The sequence below is a fragment of the Argentina anserina genome, chromosome 1 (genome assembly GCF_933775445.1).
Source record: "Argentina anserina chromosome 1, drPotAnse1.1, whole genome shotgun sequence".
Lineage (NCBI taxonomy): Eukaryota > Viridiplantae > Streptophyta > Magnoliopsida > Rosales > Rosaceae > Argentina > Argentina anserina.
Window position 1 is genome coordinate 14,925,672 of NC_065872.1, and position 19,847 is coordinate 14,945,518.

At 39.8% G+C, this 19,847-nt stretch overlaps 3 protein-coding genes across 3 annotated transcripts; 2 read left to right on the forward strand and 1 right to left on the reverse strand.

The window, feature by feature from the left end:
- The first annotated feature begins 1,599 nt into the window (after positions 1-1,599).
- LOC126794819 (probable Histone-lysine N-methyltransferase ATXR5) lies at positions 1,600-5,984 on the forward strand. Its single transcript, XM_050521602.1, has 6 exons — positions 1,600-2,017; positions 2,125-2,211; positions 4,721-4,950; positions 5,042-5,142; positions 5,232-5,444; positions 5,589-5,984. The coding sequence occupies exons 1-6, from the start codon at positions 1,663-1,665 to the stop codon at positions 5,746-5,748; spliced, it is 1,146 nt and encodes a 381-aa protein (XP_050377559.1). The 5' UTR covers positions 1,600-1,662; the 3' UTR covers positions 5,749-5,984.
- Positions 5,985-10,144: 4,160 nt separating this feature from the next.
- On the forward strand, positions 10,145-13,195 carry LOC126794782 (UDP-glucuronate:xylan alpha-glucuronosyltransferase 1). The gene is made up of 4 exons (XM_050521563.1): positions 10,145-10,246; positions 10,760-10,966; positions 11,076-11,689; positions 11,939-13,195. The coding sequence occupies exons 1-4, from the start codon at positions 10,182-10,184 to the stop codon at positions 12,970-12,972; spliced, it is 1,920 nt and encodes a 639-aa protein (XP_050377520.1). The 5' UTR covers positions 10,145-10,181; the 3' UTR covers positions 12,973-13,195.
- Positions 13,196-14,315: 1,120 nt separating this feature from the next.
- On the reverse strand, positions 14,316-17,282 carry LOC126794792 (probable pectinesterase/pectinesterase inhibitor 51). The gene is made up of 2 exons (XM_050521575.1): positions 15,906-17,282; positions 14,316-15,139 (listed from the first exon to the last, which is right to left on the reverse strand). Exons 1-2 carry the CDS (start codon positions 16,924-16,926, stop codon positions 14,457-14,459), a joined length of 1,704 nt encoding a protein of 567 aa, XP_050377532.1. The 5' UTR covers positions 16,927-17,282; the 3' UTR covers positions 14,316-14,456.
- Between the last annotated feature and the right edge of the window lie 2,565 nt (positions 17,283-19,847).

Here is a 19,847-nt window from a genome sequence, read left to right on the forward strand (position 1 = left end):
GAAATGGTGTTTTGGAATCAAACCTGCTCCATGCACTAGGTTATTTTGGATTTTATGCTGTAAATTGAGACATTTGCAGCTATATATATATGTGTATGGAATGACTTTCAGGCTAATTGCTAATCTTTATATCATTATCAAATAGTTTGCCGATAGATTTGAATGTGAATTTACAGTAATTCAATTACTTACCAGTTGCATATTCTCGTTGAAAATTTTCCATTGATTTTGTACTTTTTATTTTGTAGTGTAGTGCTAAAAAGGAGGGAAATCCTGATTTATGGAGGGAAGTTTGGTGTGATAGTTACGAAAGTGTCCTTGGAAATAATAGCATGTGAGTAGCACGTGGTCAGTTTTAACGAAAATAGTGACGGAAGTACCAAGGGGGAAAACAGAGAAGAACATGAGGTACCAAGTTGTCCTCTTTAATACATCAGGTACCAAACTGTCCAATTGAGCATACTTCAGGTACCATAGGAGGAATTTATAATGATTAATGTAGTAAAACCGTAGAACTAATGATGCATCAAGTAGGCTAGTTCGATCTAAAGATTGACTGATTTGAGATTAAGTTGAGCACACAAGCTAGTCTACAGTGTCTACTTTCTTACAGGAAGTCGATATACATGAAATTAAGTTCGGAGTTGAATGTCTTTTTTTTTCTCAAAAGGAATAGAATGCTCAGTTCGATTCTAATTAGGTGATAGCTGCATAGCCGTATCTGAACCATCTCATTGACACATAGTTGCTAAAATGGTAATAGGTTGTGGTTTGCCACGATGACTAAGTTTCCGGCGGTATGCTTTGGTACTAGACTGCTAGTATCAATTTATCTCATAAACTCGATATAACTTGCAATTGCGTGGTTTGCGACAATAATCAAGTTTGGCTTTGTATCGGTACCGTGGGAAGTCAATTATTGATCGATAAAAAATATATATAACCAAAGTTCATGATGCGAAATTGATAATTAATTTTCACAAGTTTATCGTCACGCACCATCATTTAATATGTTGATGTATGTAAATATGTGGGTGGTGGCCATGTAGGGGAATTAGGGATCCCCTAACTAAAATGGAAGCATAGATTTAGAAAGATCTAGTATTAGTTGTATCCACAAATTCGTAATTTTCGATTTGTTCTTATATTACACTAATATGAAACATTGAAGCTATTCGTGATAAATAGTTGCTTCTCGAATGAATGATGGTTTAGCTAATGAATGATGGTTTAGCTAATCAAGTTAAGTAACATCATTTCAAAATGACTCGAATTCATTTCATTTCACCGTATAAACAATCCTCACCACAACATTCTATTTGAGAAAATCTGGGTTCTCCACTGACATTTAATTTCGGACTAACAATTTTAGATACAATTAAATTAAAATTACCAAAAATAAGTTCCTATGGGATTCGAAATACTCGGTGAGCCGGCCCCGTCAAACCTATTTCCGTCATTCCACTTCAAACGGCTACAAATGTGGAAAACTCCGACACCAACTCTCCTCCGTCTCATACTGGCTCCACCCAATCACCTCCCTCCACGTCACCACCCAAACCCCTCCTTCCTTCCTCCTTTCCCAAAAGCTCCCACCATTTCTGTTCCTTCTGCAACAACGAATCACATTCGCCCCAAAATCCCAATTCTACCCCTCCCCCAATGCCTCCCGCCACCACCTCCTCCTCGGCGCCGGGCCCAGCTCAGCGCCTCATCCGCTTCAACCGCCGGACCTCCGCGCCCCGCCGCCACCGCTCCCCGCCCCAGTCCCCGCCGCCGAAGAAGTTCAAGCTGCTGTCGGAGATAATGGAGACGGCGCGATTCTCCGTCGTGGAGAGAACCGATTACAGCGACGTCCGGTGCGAGCAATGCGGCTCCGGCGACCGAGCAGAGGAGCTGCTGCTCTGCGACAAATGCGATAGAGGCTTCCACATGAAATGTCTCCGGCCGATCGTCGCCATTCTTCCGATTGGGCCGTGGCTCTGCCCTAGGTGCTCCGGACACCGAAGAGTAAGAAGTAGGGATGGCAATGCCGGCTTTGCTTTGTTGGTTATCTGAGTTTGAATTGGTTGGGACTGGAGGTGTTGTGTGAAACGTGACGAAATTCGCCTTGTTTTGTTCTAGGTTTTTCGCAGAAGAAGATCATCGATTTCTTTCGGATTCAGAAATGTGGTGGTGATGAACACAAGGACAAATGTGCTTCTCCTCAAGGTAAAATTTTTGGTGCATTATGGTGATAATGTTGCTTCTCATTGTCTGAGTTTTGATCCGTTCGTGGCTTTGTGAACTAATTTAAGGGATTACGAAGGTGGATTAGAATATAAAGGAAATGATAGAGAGCGGAAGAGAAATCAAAATCGGAGGATAGGACATTGATATAAGAATGAGTGTAGAGTGTTGTCAAGAACATTGATAAGCTTTCTGGTTTACTAGTGATGGCTTCCTCAGTCTAATTCTTTTAAGAAAATTGGTAGATTTCAGGATGGTTTCATTTCCTGTATGTAGATTGGTTTTACACATAATGTCCATTTTCTGAGTGCACAATGTTTTGACTTTTGGGGTGCTTTTGTTTTTTGAATGTGCATTGGTTTCAAATAGCTTCCGGCTATCATTAATCCTTACTATGTCATAGTGGCAATCTTGATTCATCAAATGGAGAGTCTTTCCGAAATAATTAGTAATCTTATGCTCTCATCAGAATTGCAAGTTGATGTTCTAACAAGAACTCCACTTGACCAACGTATTAATAAATATTTTGCAAGAAATGTGTATAATTGGCCCCAACCTTGTCTTGCTGGGCTTTCAACTGGAACTTATGCTTTATGAACTTCATATATGTTGTTACTTTTATGATGCTCGTGAACAGTGCATTAAAAATAGTTGTAATCAAAAGTTTTATCTGAGTATAGCATTAAACAATTTAGGCTATAAGTTTTTTGGTAATTATGCTAGTTATGCCTGATATGAGAGGGTGAAACTTTGGCATAGGCATCATGGCATAACAGATGTCAAACTAAAATGCAAAAATCCGCAGAGCAGTTCTCTTCTATAGTTCTATATTGACTAGCTAAAGTTTCCTCAACTCATGCGCATTCAATGAGCAAATTGTTGTCGTCGATAAGCCCTTTGATGAGGTGCTGATGTATAAAAGATTAAAAGGAACTTAATTTCATCTGAAATTTATTTCCATTGCAAAAAATTGGTGATGTAGGATTCAATTGTACATGATACTGTCCGGAATTGACTCTCCATTAGGCTTGTGTTTTGTCATTGATTAAAGTTTCACCTACTTTAATCAATAGTTGCCACTCAATAGTGAGCGGGCTGAAGATGCCACACCATTGGTGCGGTTACATAAGCTGGGAATTAAGACCAACCTTGCTGCTAACAATGAAGCACATATAGGATATGGGTGATTAAGTATGACAGTTTTTCACAAAGGATTAAATATGGCATATTCTAAATAGTAAAAGAGTAACAATTAATGTTCAAAGAATAAACACTGGTTGAGTATAGACTCATACACATAACTTGGAACAATTTGTATAAAGAATAACACCTGAGGTGCATCAAAATGTTTTGGATTCAATAGTGGTAACAAAGAGTAAGAAGGATCCCACTTTAAAAGATCTAAAAGGAATGCCATTATTAGGGTCCACACAAGGTGGTCCAATGATCCAACCTGTTTATGTTTGATTTCTGTTAGGAATCATCCCTGCAAATTTCAGCAACAGTAAGAAATTTTGGTAATTTGATCAAATTTCACTATATCTTATATACAGAGAAATTTAGGATTAGAACAGCATAATTACTTGGGATCAAACTGTTCAGCAGTAGATTGAAGGGAAACGGTTAGAAACAAAGAGCACTAGATCTTCTGAACCTTAATTTGTGAAAACTCACAATCAAGGCATTTCAAACTCCCATTTTGACAATTATATAACACTGGTTTCTTAGAATATAGATCATTGCACTCTGTAATGGAAAAAGTAGGACCTTGATGGGTTCGTCATTTATTCTGGTAAGTAGGAGTATGTGTAAAGATAGATATAGTACAAGTGTAATTATGAAAAAATCAGTTATCATATGAATGAATATCGTTCCAGAGAGAAAAAAAAATTGTTAACATGTATGGTACTTAGAGCTGTTGTGAGTTGTAAGCTTAGCTCACTGTAAACTGTCAGCAATATATGTTTAGAAAACTTATCATGGTATACACTTCAACTATGCATCCCAATAACTGAAACTCAGCCAACTGTTTGCCTCAGTGCTTATACTCTTTATCTTGGAAACAATGTAACATCTCTACTCGGGATGGTATCCTTTATGAGAAACTACAACACTTTGCTGTTGTATATACATAAATAATTTATTGGTCTTCTTTTTTCCCTCTGACCATGCTGCTACCTCCAAAAGATTGTCGCAGCCTTTATTGGAAACATTACAAGTTTACTAGTGTTCACATCAAATTTCTTAAAATCAATTGTCCAACTGCTTGGTTGTCCAGAGTTTTTGTGTCTATCAACAAAGATTGTTTTATCCAGTATCATGTTATATGATCATGCTACTAATGCTTTTGGAGGTCATCCTCATTTAGTTTAGTACTTGCTTTTTGATTGATATAAAATACATAAAGGGTGATACGATTGTTTCCTATTACTCATCTACTTGCATCACACAGTTATTCCTAAATTAATTCCTTTGTCTGCTTGGTTGTTAGATGCTCCTAAGCGACGGAGACGTTCAGGATCATTAGTTATGCAGAAGAGAAGAAGAAGATTATTGCCATTTATCCCATCAGAGGATCCTGCTCAAAGGCTAAAACAAATGGGTTCCCTTGCATCTGCTTTGACAGCATTGCGCATGGAATTCAGTGATGATCTCACATACATGCCCGGCATGGCTCCTAGATCTGCAAACCAGTCCAAGTTTGAAGATGGTGGAATGCAGGTTTTGAACCAGTCTCAATCTATTTTCTTTGGTTGCCAACCCTTATTTATGCTTTTCATCATTTGTGTAAGTAATGGTACTCTTCTAATAGATTCTTTCCAAAGAAGATACTGAGACGTTGGAAAACTGCAGAGCCATGTGTAAGAGAGGAGAATGCCCTCCTCTCACAGTCGTTTTCGATGCATGTGAAGGGTAACTTTATCTTTGATTCTCGTGCGTTGCAGTGATTAAGTGATGATATCTGCATATCGAGTATGATTCTGTTGAGTTCTTTTATGTAGTTTTACAGTAGAGGCTGATGAGCTCATTAAGGATCTCACTTTAATTGCTGAATATACGGGTGATGTTGACTACATTAAGCATCGGGAAAATGATGACTGTGACAGCATGATGACCCTTCTCTTAGCACACAATCCATCTAAGAGTCTTGTCATCTGCCCTGATAAACGTGGAAACATTGCTCGATTTATCAATGGAATCAACAACCATTCCCTGTAAGTCCATGCAACCTATTACTTACGCCTTCTTGCATTAGTTTTTTAGGGATAACGTATAATAAAACCACACCCATTTTATTCCTTTCAAATGCTTGTCATGTTTGAATCTGTTATGCTGAAAATGTATCATAATTGGTACAGGGAGGGTAAGAAGAAACAGAATTGTAAATGTGTGAGATACAGTGTCAATGATGAATGCCGGGTCTTATTGGTTGCTACTCGTGATATTGCTAAAGGAGAGAGGTTATATTATGATTATAATGGATATGAGCATGAATACCCTACTCAACATTTTGTTTAACATATCAATATTGATATTGGCAACTCACTGGCTAATTTTGGCCTTAGATCCCTTGCTTTTGGTTGGTTTTTTTTTTTCTCTTAGTTCTTCCATTAAACCATTCATTGTAACTTAATGTAGAATTGTAGAGCTGGCTCATTATGTGGCCATGAGAGTTAGAGCTGGCAAGGAAACATTTTCCTTGCATAAGTTAAGGATCATCATTCTGTAATACAGGTTTCAATGGAAAATTTTATTTCAGCTTTCTATTTGTCCTTTCATGGCATCAAGAGACTTTTTCTGCATACTCTAACCGTCTAATGGACTGTCTAGGATGTTTCATACATCCCAGGTCCCTCTGTTTATGCATTTCTGTATTGAACTGTATGTTGTTTTTTATTATTGGTAATCATGTATGAAACAGAACTAGAAGAGGAATCCCAAAGTTATATTCCTCGATTCCATCTTATAATTTGAACTGTAAAACATTTTAGTGTAACTTTGGGATAGACTAATCATTTTCGACGCGTAACAGCGTTCCAACCTCTAAGACGGACGATCTGAAATACTCACTTCAGTGAGACTGAGACCTATCAGATTTATTCATCGGATTTAGGCAAAACTTGCACTAATATGGACTTGCAAGGAAACCCATTAGCCTTGCCCTCGACCGAGATGGGAAACCCGTATCAGTCACATATCTAGGTGTCTTTATTATGAACCAAAGTCGGAACTCGTGACGTTTCACTCAAGCGTGCTCTATCTGCATGAAATGGCTTCAAGTTAAATCTCCAGTGCATGGTTTTAAAGACTTCTGGGACTGGGACAATGGTTATACTAATCATTCATAACATGCTCCTGAATAGAAAGTGAAAGGTTAGAAACAGCTACTGGTAGAGATACCAGATATGCATTGACCTGTCTTTTCTCTCTCGGCCGGTGGCTTTGCTTCTACTACAGTTAATATACATACACATTACACATATCTAACCGATTCAAAAGTAGCAGATATATTTATATGTAGATATACAAAATGCATGAGAGGTGGAGTGACGGAGATACGTAGCGATAGGTGCACTACTCCATCATCATAGCTAGCAAGAGTTGCAAGCTTTCATGCGTGATAAGATCTGTAACTATCAAAGTGCCTTGCCATGATTATACGTATATATACAGCTTCTGTAATCTTTTACGTGTAGTACGTTGATATGCAATGCCAAACCTCTCTCCGTAAACAGCTAAAATGTCCTTCCATCCCTAAAACTTATGACTTCTTATATGCTGCTTTGATTAAGAATGAAGCTTGGTTATCAGTTATCACTTACCACTTTACCAGTAGCAACCAACTCGCCTTCCTATACCAGATATCATCTTCCAAAATGAGCCATCTGACTTTGCACGTTTATACATTTTGCACCATAGGGTTTGCAGTTTAAGTAGGAGACTTGGGAGTTTCCTTCTTGGTTTTAGTGAAAGTTTCCTTCCTTCACCACAAAACAATCCTCACCATAACTGTATGGCATTCTTTCCATTAGAGCAAATAATTTTATCTTGATAAAAAAGAAGGGGCCACTTAACAAATATGTTATTTGTTAAACTAATTGAAACTTAAAAACTTCATGTCTTTATATTGGCATCTCCACCATTTTAAAGATCGTAAATTACAACTCATTTAAGAATTGAAGTGTAGGTAGGCGAATTTAGCAAAATTTAGTTAAGATGAAAGGAGGAGCCACCATGAATTTACCAGCATGTCTGTCCACTCCTTAGTGAGGAAGACATGAGCACCCAAAGCAAGATACTGATGCAAAGTCCTACTCAAATACGATGTCTTGATTATCTACTTGATGTTTATAAAAAACCTAAAATGTTGGATGTAAAAAATAAATAAAAAAGATGTGTTAATTTTATTTTTAAGGCAGAACACCTAGCAATAACTAGGTGCTGCAAGTGTTATTAGATAAAGATAGATTATGCAACCTGGGGGGGGAGGGGGACAAAGAACCTGAACTCCATACAAATGACTTCTCTCTCGAACGTCTCGCGAGAGAAACAACCCTAGCCGCGCGAGATAAAAGACCTTGGCGTCGCGCCCTGTCCGGTGGGGCGCTCTTGCCGTCGTCAGACGGGCACTATTTGGTTTTGAGTTGTCTAGTGTCCACCGATCCCATAGCCTGATATAGGGTTGGGAGAGTGTGTGGTTGTGAGGAGGAGGAGAAGTGGTCGGCTGAGGTTTGGCTTTTGGTTCACAAGGTTAACGTCAAGGAGTGCACGTGTCATCGGCTTGCAGAAGGTCTGGTGGCGGCGAGTCCATGGAGGCACATATCTGACGAGATTGGAGTCGATATGTGTGGTGCTGTGGGGGTTCGAACTAGGGCGATGTGGGATGGCGAAGTCATGGAGCGGCTCCATTGATGTGCCATTGACGGTGATGACCCGACTGAGAAAGAGGGGTGGCGCAAGCGGCGGTTTCCTCCTTGTGCAATAAAGTTTGGGTTTGCGCTTCTCTTTTGGGCCCAATCCTATGTGTGTTTATTATTTTGGTTTTCTTTAGTTTATGTTGTGTGTTTAAGTTAATAAGTTCCTACATCAGTTGTGTAGGAGATGTCGGGCTTCGTGTCCGTGTGTGCACTCTTTGTGTCTTGTCTGCTCTAGGTAGGCAGTGAGTTTCTTACTTTGTCAAATGTTCGTTGCTGCCTAGTGGCAGGGTGAAACTAAGTGTCATCGGATCTATTTTTCGGCGGTAGCATAGTGGGAAAGCTGTTCAATTGGTACATATGCTTCGTAATAGTCGAGTTGTATTTCCGGTACGTCACCGCTACATTAAAGCAAATAGAGTAGCCATCAACGCGCTCTTTTCTAGTTGGTGCCTCGTTGAGTACTTGTTTGTAAGGATTTATGATATTATTTCAAATCTTTGTAATCAGAAATTCAGGTTTTATGTCCCCCCTTGTATTCGACATCTTCATTTATTAAGGTTTGAGGGTAGCCGCACAAGCCCTCTATTCAAAAAAAAAACCTAAACCCCGTGCTACATGAGATAAACCACATATATTCTCGTAAAGCACATCCCGAATAAAATCAGGAGGCTCCTCAAACCAAAGACTATCAACAACACTTAATTGTAAGAGAGCGAGTGAAGATGTGTTCTACTCACCTAAAGAACAAACCTATAAGAATCATCCCTTTAGAATTGTGGATATACTAGTACTCCTTTACTCAAAATCCAAAATCCACATCTCTCAACCAATCCAACATAGTGGCCTAGTTAACCTAATCTCTTACAACTACTTATTATAATGACAATCACTATAATTTCAGTATATCTCCTTTTCAGAAAGTGATGGTTAGTTTCTTATTTATCTATTTACAAAAATATGAACCACCTAAAGGTTTTACTTATGATCAATTTGAATCATGTCATTGGTTGAACTAGACTGCGAATCTAACGTTGGTGCTTTTAAATTTATCAAGTCAATTAGAAAATTTATTCTGTTAGGTTAATTAGAAAATTAATTTTAACTTGATCAGAATGTTAAGCAAGTTTAATGCTGCATCATCCTTTCATAATAAGCATGCTTAAGGCTAAAGATTAGAATGAGATGACAAGACAGACACTTCCAGCACCCAGTTGAATTTATTCGAATTTGATCATTTTCTTAATGTTCGTTCTAGGTAGACCATAGGCTTTCAATGTCAACCTTTCGATTGTACTTCTATAGCTTTCAAGTTTTAGGTAAAGCTAAGTCTTTAAATGTTATACTTCAGAATAAAGTTTCCAGACCAAAAATTATTATCATGTTGTAGAGAATTAGATAAAAGTTGTTAATTAGAAAGAAGGTTGGCCTATAGTTGCAGAATTTTCATTATGTAAGAAATAGAAAGGCTTCATTTAGATAAGGAAAAGAGAAGGGTGTACCTTGTAGGTGGGATATGCCAGAACATCAATATTTAGGGGGGAAAATAAATAAAAATTACAAGGTTGGTGACAGAAAAAGTCCAGAAACAGAAATGGGGAACTGAATAGTTCCTCTGAAAATTAAAACAGACGTTACTTTGTTCTATATTGACTCTTCTTGCTTATTAAGCTGCTGCATCCCTTACTCTATCTTCTCAATCTGCTATTCTCCTGGTATGTTCTACTCTCTCTGTGCTTTTCTCTTTGGTTGCAAATATATTGATTCATGCATTGTTTACACTGATTCATGCGTTGCTTATATGATGGTGTTTTATCACTAAGCATTGTTTTCATGATGCTTGTTCCTAGCTTCATGCTTTTTATATAAGGTGATTGGCATCTCTCAAAACATGTCAAGTCTGTTCTTCTGTACACATGCTTTGTATACATTAATGTAGTTTGGTTTTCTCCATTTGTATTTACTCAAAGTTTGTTTCATCCATTGTTGGAAAATTAGATGCAGAAATCCCCTTCTGGTTGCTGTTAACCAGTCAATATGAGAGGAGCAATGGGTACTTCCCCGCGTGCTGTTGAAGCTAGGCACCGGCTATCTGCATCATTGTGAGTTTCATTTTAATGCCATGTAATTATTCTCCTGTTATATGCTTAATAGTACTGCATAACCCAGATCAGCAATGTTTGCCATGTAGTACAATTTGATGCCAAACCATGTTAGGCTCATTGCTTATAATTTAAACTGAGAACATGACATCATTTGAAATCAACTCAGAGAATGAAACTGTTTACATATACTTTCATATGCTTGTCTGTGTAATTGGTGGTGACTTTAAGATCCTTTTTATCTTATATATGAGAAAAAGCCTACCCACTTGAAGACTTGCTTACAAGTGAACTGCCTGCCGGCATTTTCTCATGGCTATTCTGAGTGCCTTCCAAGTTCAAATTTCTTCTCACTAAACCCCATAAGCAGAATCTCGGTAGTAAACATGTACTAGGAGTTCAAATAATAAAAGATGAAAGGCTGATACTTACCTCTTTTTTTATCTTAGAGTTTCCGCTCTAGAATTTGCTTCGTTCTTCACTGATATGTTCTTGAATGTATACATTGTTCAGTGAAGATATATACCGAAGAAGAGTACAAAAAAGTAAATCAAACAATACAGAGAATCCTTTCAATTTATCCATCCAAGAAAGAAGTTCAAGATACAAGCTTCCTTTGTTGAGACTAATCCTGCTAATCGGCATTTGTGGTACTTTTGTAACACTCCTATACTCTCCAGAAGTTTACAACAATAACCTTCCAACACGTTCTGTTCCTCAGTACGTATTGTATTCTCATCATTCTTGCTTATGATACTTGCCTAGTGCAGCTTACTAAAATTGTTTAGAATCTGTGAACATGTTATGACATGTCAAGTTTTGTAAACAGGTGGATATGGGGTGGTTCGGATTCTCGTTATGAATCAAATTCAGACATTAACTGGGATGATGTCGAGAAAGTAATGGGGAGGCTGACTGACAGTAAAAAGTATCAAGGAATTGGCCTATTAAACTTCAACACAAGCGAAATAAAAGAGTGGAATCGGATTGTTCCTGAAGAAGTAAATGTTGTTCTGCAACTAGACTACGCTGCAAAGAATGTAACTTGGGAGTCCTTATATCCAGAATGGATAGATGAGGAGGAAGAAGATGGACTTCCACTTTGCCCAACTCTGCCAAAGCTCAAACCACTTAGCAGACGGCTTGACCTCATAGCTGTTAAACTTCCTTGTCGGAAAGAGCTAGCAAATTGGTCTAGAGATGTTGCTCGGTTGCACTTGCAGCTTGCTGCTGCTGGACTTGCAGCATCTTCTAAAGGGTATCGCCATGTGCATGTGCTTTTCGTCACTAACTGCTTCCCTATTCCAAATCTGTTCAAATGTAAAGAGCTTGTGGCGTGCGAGGGGAATGTGTGGTTATATAAGCCAGACCTCAATGTGCTTAGAGAAAATGTGCAGCTTCCTGTAGGTTCATGTGAACTTGCACTTCCTTTCAGAGGCAAAGGTCAGTCCCAGTGCATCATTTATATAAACTCTTCAGCCTCGAATCTATAGTGATCATGTTAGTGCATTTGTATTTTCACTATGCCACGCTAGGTGGCTCTATATTAGGTTGTTAAGTTGGGGACAATGTAGTGATTATGTTGGTGCATTTGTGATGCTGATATGATGAGCTCCATTTTAGATGTTAAAATATCAGCATATTTCATTTTATTAGCTACTGATAAAAGATAATATAAACTCTCGACAACAGGGCTGATCTACTCTGGCAATGCACGCCGAGAAGCATATGCAACTATTCTCCATTCAGCTGATGTTTATGTTTGTGGAGCCATATCTGCTGCACAAAGCATTCGAATGGCAGGGTCCACTCGAGACCTTGTGATACTTGTTGATGAAACCATTAGTGGTTATCATAGGAGTGGACTACAGGCAGCAGGGTGGATAGTAAAGACTATTCAAAGGATCAGGAACCCGAAAGCTGAGAAAGATGCATACAACGAATGGAACTACAGCAAGTTCCGGTTGTGGCAGCTGACAGAATATGATAAGATCATTTTCATTGATGCTGATTTGCTTATACTAAGGAACATTGATATCTTATTTTCAATGCCAGAAATTTCTGCCACAGGGAATGATGCCACACTTTTTAACTCCGGTGTGATGGTTATAGAACCTTCAAATTGCACATTTAACATTCTTATGGATCACATTAATGAGATAGTTTCCTACAATGGTGGTGACCAAGGCTACTTGAATGAAATTTTTACATGGTGGCATAGAATACCTAGACACATGAATTTCTTGAAACATTTCTGGCACGGTGATGAGGAGGAGATGAAGCAGAAGAAGACCTGGCTCTTTGGAGCCGATCCTCCAGTCCTTTATGTCCTCCACTACCTAGGACTGAAGCCATGGTTATGCTTTCGCGACTACGACTGTAACTGGAACTCAGATATATTTCAAGAGTTTGCAAGTGATGTTGCTCATGCAAGTTGGTGGAAGATTCATGATGCAATGCCTGAGCTGCTGCAACAGTTTTGTTTTTTAAGGACAAAGCAGAAGGCACAGCTGGAATGGGACAGAAGGGAAGCCGAGAAAGCGAACTTCACTGATGGACATTGGAAGATCAAAATCAAAGACGGGCGATTGAAAAGATGTGTAGACAATGTGTGTTCTTGGAAGAACATGCTGAAGCATTGGGGAGAAACAAACTGGACTGATGATATGGTTGTGTACACTCCAACTCCACCTGCAATTACCACAACTTTTATCACCAGTGTTTAACTCTTGCCTTGCTTTTACCACCTTTCCAACTGCATTACACCTTGATGGAGCCATGTAATTACAGAGGTCGAGAGTTCTGTTGCATGGAAAGGTTGTTTTGATTTTCACCACGAGTATTTAAGCACAAGGTGTTAGACAGGTTTGGTAATTTGGATACCATGGTAGGGTAGGTATTGTTCATCATTTGTAATGCTTCTCAGGCTGATTTTGCTACACAAATATATACTGAAGACTGAAGACTGAAGAGGATCATATTGTGCAGAATAACGTGTTCATCGCTCATTGTTTCCAAAGCTATTGTTCGATTCACATGTCAAGCAGTTGTTTAACGCTTCCTAATCAACCAATTTATCCCTTTCAAAACTAGAAGTACGCATGACAACATTCTAGAGAAAAATGTAATATTTTCTCTTTTCCTATTTTTGGGAGAGATCGTTTTGTTCATGAATTTTGAATCCATTTCATTGAAATGATAAGTCACAAGTAGGAGAAACATAGTCAAGGTGAACATGACCTACTTCTCACTAAAAGTCGGGTCAGCAGACTTGACATATAGGCTAGATGATCAAACTACGAAAGAGTTTGTACATGATGGTTGCTTCTCATGCTGCCTGGTCTCATAACATAACCAGCTGGATGATTTGTTGACAAGTTCAAAAGCGTGTTGTTGAATTACCAATATTACCTAGATAGTCCTGCATTGCTTGTATTGTTTGCCAAGACTCAAAGAATGCAAACATTATCATTCAAGACTTGAAGAAGGTCCTCACAATTCACAAAAACATCTCTTTCTTTGTCTTGTGGTTACAAGTGAACCTCCCAGAAGGTCTTGTTATTCTAAGGAAAGCTACCCCCTCCTATCCATTGATCAACTCCATTAACTACTTTGCGTGTTCAACCAATGCGACCTTCTAGATGTTCAAACTTCACTATCCATGGGCTCCTGAACCAGTAAGCACCAGATTTAAATTGGTGATTGCGACTCACCTTAAGGACTATCAAAGACAGCCGGCGCAGTGCTCAGATCAAGCTTGAGGGTTGCGGGGATGCCCGCGCGTGAAGGAATGTTGGTAGATGTTTTAGCTCATACTCCTATAACAACTGCTGCACTTAGTTCTAGATGGGATGCTAGTTTGGCGTTGTGACTACAAGCAAGGATGTTTCGAGGAGGGAGAAAGTGGGAAGAACTTGTCTTTTGAAGAAGCTTTTAAAAATGAAGAGTGATTCGGATATTTTCTAATTTCGGATATTTTCTCTTTTTTTTTTTGGGGGGGGGGGGGGGGTGTTACATTCATACATGTTACATTCATTTCTATTGAGCAAGCATGCAATAAGGCTGTCGATCAATGCAGACCATATATATATATATATATATATATTACTAATAATTTCCTAAATTCACACTAGTTGAATTGATATATTATTTCAAAGGGGAGCCATATTTGAATTCCCCTACTGCATAGGAAGGCCTATTCCTCTATAATCTAACTGGTCACCATCCACTCATCTCCCTGAATAAAATTCTGCACTGAATATGTACTTACATGCTCGGTTGGAATCTTGCTGCTCCAGGTAACTCTCTGCGCCAAATTCGAACCTGTTCCTGTATTCCCGTACTCCCCGTAGAATAATGTCTTCAAAGCAAAATTACCACTCCAAGGCATCCACCCCTGCGGGGTAATCAGTGCTTCCATATTGCAGTTTAAGAAAACTGTCCTTGAATACTCCTTCCACGGCCTCCCCAAGTAGTTTTTGTGCACTTGAGGCTTGCTGTAATACAACTTCATGTACTCTTCAGTTCCGTTGATCAAGCAATTTTGAAACACAAAACCTGTTGTCTGTGCAGGGTCTGTCCTGCCGTGGGCTGTGACAGCATTGTTTTCGCCCTTCTCGGGTTTGAGTTGTCGGGGAGCAACAAGGATTGTGCAATCCACAAAAATGGAAGCTGAGTTTCCAAAGATGAAATCCACATTGCCTTGGATTTTGCATGATTTATAGAGCTGACGGTTGCCATGTGCATATAAAGTATCCTGATTGCCTAAGAATTCACAGTTCTCAATCACTGATAGATCACTGTCCGATCGGAAAGCCACAGCCTGGTGGGCATCAGGGCCTGCTGTATTCGAAATTGTGAGGCCACTGGCCACGAACCCATCACCAAGAACTCCTGCATAATTAACAATCAGCAATGCCAGATGAAAAATTTGCCACGGTAAACAGATATATCACTCGTTCTCATATCAAAATGACACTGAACAATCTAGTATTTAGTACATTGGCAAAATCAATTCCCAGACATACAATATTATTGCGTACAGTGCAAACGATTCAGATATATGGCAAAAACTGATTCTAGATGTAACAGATTCACTCATTGCATTGACTAAGTACGACGTGATTCCATCATCTTCCTAAAGAACCTAAACAAAGCGATGTAACCAGTTTTGAATTTTCTGTCGACATTTTCCAACTACTGTAAATGGCTTAGTGAAATCATATAATGTCAGCTAGTTTAAGATACTACTACTCACTGTCAACCCCAGAAAAAAACAATTCCTATGATCCATCCATATGAGCAACACAAAAAGCTTAGTCTTAGTTGCCCAACTAAGCCATCACCTAAACTATGAACCCACCCAACCCACCCAATACCCATGCCCATTACACCTACACTCCATCTGACCCGACTTCCACTATTAAGTGAGCTAGTGTCCTCCATCATGTACTGCATTATCTACCCTTAAACTCGAAAATTAGAATTCCAACTCACATGTTAAAATATCGTGACGGATAATTTATTTATTTTTCTGATCCGAAAAATAAAAAACAGAAACGCATGCAATTATTTATAGCAAACCCGGTCACGTGACCTGGCATGCAGGTGCTGCAATAGTGGGAAATACGAATGAGACATGAAGCACTGAACCACCTACCGACGGTGGCGGAGTTGTAAGTACTGATCCCGACCTGGCCCACATTCAACGACCCTGTAATTACCGTCTTGCCCATCCCGTCGCCCAGGAACACCAGGTTCCGCTTCTCTAAGCCCACCCTCACCGTCTCTTCGTACACCCCCGTCTTTATCCCAATCACAAACCTCTCCCCCGCCCCCAGATTCTCCGGCGCATTATCCACCGCCGCCTGCACTGTCCGGTACTCACACCCTCCCTCCTTACACACCGTCACGTCCGCCTTCAGCCCCTTCGGCACTCCCACCCCGCCATTATAACCCGACCCGCCTCCGGAGCCCCGCTCCCAGAACCCGTCCCGCTCCGTCCTCGGCGGGGCCCAGAGGGACGTGTCGTTGCCGAAGTTGTCGTACGAGAACATCATGCTGAGGGCGTTGCTGGTCCGCCCCGTCAGCCCGTCGAGGTACGACATCGTCTCGTTCACCATCGCCGTGTCGTTGGCGTATTTCAGCGCCGACCAGCAGTCGTACTGGTACAGCAGCGCCGCGCTCATCGCGGCACGTGCGCTCTTGACGCGCGCAAGTGCCAACTCGTAGGTGGCGCGGGAAATGCGGAACTCGGAGTTCCGCATCACGTCGAGGCAGTTATTCGCGGCCGTGGTGCGGTTCTGGTTCCCTTTGGAAGCTTCTAGAATCTGCGAGACCATCTTCTGGGCCGTCTTGAGCCCCTCGGAGGAGACGCGGATGGAGAGGCCGATGGTCTGGACTGGGGTGGGGTGGGGTGGGAGGTCAGGGAGCTGGGTGAGGGAGGACTGACAGGAGTCGGGGAAGCGGGTGGCTTTGCAGGCGAGCTGGATCTGGGTGGAGGCGGAGGGAGTGGTGGGGGAGTGGTTGTGGTGGCGGGCGGAGGAGAGGGAGAGGAAGAGGGTGAGGGTGAGGAGGGAGAGGAAGGCGAGGGAGGCCATGATGAATTTGGAGAGGGGGGAACATGGTTTGGAGAGTGAAGGGAAGCTGGGTTTTATGGGTTTTCTGTGATGGGTGGTCATAGGAGACCGTGGTTGTGGTGGATTTAGTTAATGGGGCAACAGAATTTGGAGGGTAGTAAGAGTAATTGGGTTCATTATGTTTTGGGGGTTTTTCTTTCCGAAGTGGAATTTGGAACCTACCCTCCAGCAAATTCACGAGATTGAGTCACGGGGGTGAGTGCGTTTTTGCTTTCGGCTGTGGTTGTGTCTGTCACGGATGGACAGAGTGGAGGGGAATAGTGATGAAAGCTACAGTGGGGATTTGGGTGGTGGAGATTGGAGGGAAACGATCGAATTCGAAGAGTTGGGTTTGTTTTTCTGTTGTTTTTTTGGAGTCTAGGAGGAATGAGATTGGATCTGGGTTGTTGACTGTTTGGGGAAGAAGGGAGAGGGATGATGGTGTGCAGGAAAGTTCAATAATGGGGAGAAGCATTGACTGACTTGTACAAAGTGGCAACGATAAAATAAGCGTGTCAATTGAAACTTGAACTTGAATATGTGATTCAGTGATTGTGATTTAAGAGCATCTTTACGGTTTGCACAAGTAATTGGCGGGGTCAGACCAAATTTTACTCCAATCAAATTAATATCATATTTTGCTTAAGTAAATTAATTTTTACACACACATATTCACAAATTGTTTAAACAAATCATATTTTCTATTTTTAAATCTAAACTGTTGATTTTATATTGATTAATCTTGGCCGTCCAATTTTATTTAAAGGGTCAAGCCCATTTTCTTTCTTTCTCTCTCTCTCTGCGTACCCAAAAAACCGGCCACCTTCCTCAGACCGTGTCGCCACCGTCGGGCCACCTATGGTCGGCACACCACCACCAAAATATTCATTTCATTCTCCTCTTCAAAACCAAGTCCTTGCATATGGGATTCGACCAATTTTACGACGAGATTGAGTTTTGAGGCAGGGGAGCTCCGACGTCGAGTTTCTCAGCTCCGGTGAGACTTATGGCATTGGGGTGATGAGTCTAACTTAATTTCTTGGTACCCAATTCATCCTTGTCTCAATTTCTTTGATTTGAGACCGATTTGATTTCCCCTTTTTACTTTGTTCATCACCTTTGTCATGTCACCACCATCGATCTCGTCTTTCCATTGAGTTCTCCTTGCACCCAGACGTGCTTGGGGAGGACATGGAGTCACCCATGTGTCGTGGGCTCCGCCAGGCGGACGAGCAAAGGTCGGAGCAAATTATGCTAGAGCGATCGATTGAGCAAAACCTTTCGATTTATTGGGCGAGCACAAGCAGCTCCGGTGCGAGCTCATATCTTGGCTTGCTCGAGCAAACCGTCACAGTCTCACCTCTTGCTCGAGCAGCTCACCTCCTCTTGCTCGCCGGTGAAGATGCCCTAAAAGCTTTTCTCTTTTGTCACTAAAACAAGTTGATTGATCCATTATAATCCAAAAATAAAAAGACCTAGAACTTGAGATATGTGTGTGTTGTCATCGGACGGGCTTGAAGAGACCGATGGAGTGAGTCTTTTGTGAAGAGTGGCACTGTAGAATGGGACGACTATGTTATCTAAATCGGCTGGAGGAAGGATGGGAGGGACAACGGTGGCTAGAGATGGAGCCGATGTTGTCCGACCTGGGAGAGCGCACATACAACTTGAAGGTGGGTTCTAGTTCAAAGGTCGCAAGGTCGTGGATTCGTGGTGGTAATAGTGGTTGGATCGGTGGTGCTCGAAAACATATTCGTGGAATTCTATTTGTTTTAGGTTGCTTACGTTCGTTCCTTGGAGGAGTCTCATCTCATTCCGGCTCAATGGCGGAGGATAGTGATCACTCAATGCAAGGACTAAAAAATTGAAATTATCGTTGATATTTCGGCAATAATTTCATTTTTTTTCGGGTAAGGATATATCTTTGCCATACCAAATTAATTTCGTCCGAAATTTTCGATATTTCCTGATATTTCCAATAAATTTAAATTTTGTGTACCTTTTAATATAATTTTCTATATAATTAAATTCAATTTCACTACCGATATTTTCGATATTTCCTCGATATTTCCCGATATTTCTCGATATTTTCTAATATTTCCCAATATTTCTGATAAATTTAAAAAAAATTGTACCTTTTAATATAGTTTTCTATATAATTAAATTTAATTTCACTACATTTTTAGTTACACCTTTCATGATTATTATCCTATTTTTTCATGTCTTATTGGGTCATGGATTAAATAAATAAATTAAATTATTGTTAATTCTCAATAGTTAAGTATGCACCGTATCATGTTAAATTATAATACAACTCACTATAACTATAAATTAATATTTATACCAGATTCTCTATGTGGTATAAGGTTCTAATAATTAAAATTTTGTACAAAGTCTTAATAATTTAAAATTTTATATCTCATAGATTTTCTACATTGTTATAAATCACTCATGCAATTTCATGCTCAATGTATCATATTTATATATATATATATATATATATATATATAAGGTGTGATGACCTAGCCTTTCTTTGAGTTCTTAGTCATAAAAACATTCTATGTTTAAACTTTTAAAGTGTCAATTTTTCAGAATTCTCGACTATTGTTTCACCTCAAATACTATAACTCATTATAGACTAATAGTTATACAATATTTTCTTGTGAAATATAGTAGATTCAAAGAAACATCTCTCAAAATTCCATCCAAAATTTCCATGTTTTAATTCAAATTTCCATCAATTTTCTCAATTATTTTTCAAGATCGATTATTTTCCGAAATTTCTATTTTTTAGACTCTCGATATTTCCGTAATCACCGATATTTTATTCCTTTACTCAATGTAGGTAAGCAATAAGAATAATTTCGTAACGGGTTTTAGTCTTCTACTTGAATATTGTTTCTTACAGTTCTATCAAATGATTCAAATCTGTAAGCTAATGGTGACATCAAGGAAGGAAATCCTGGAGAGAACTTACAACCTTA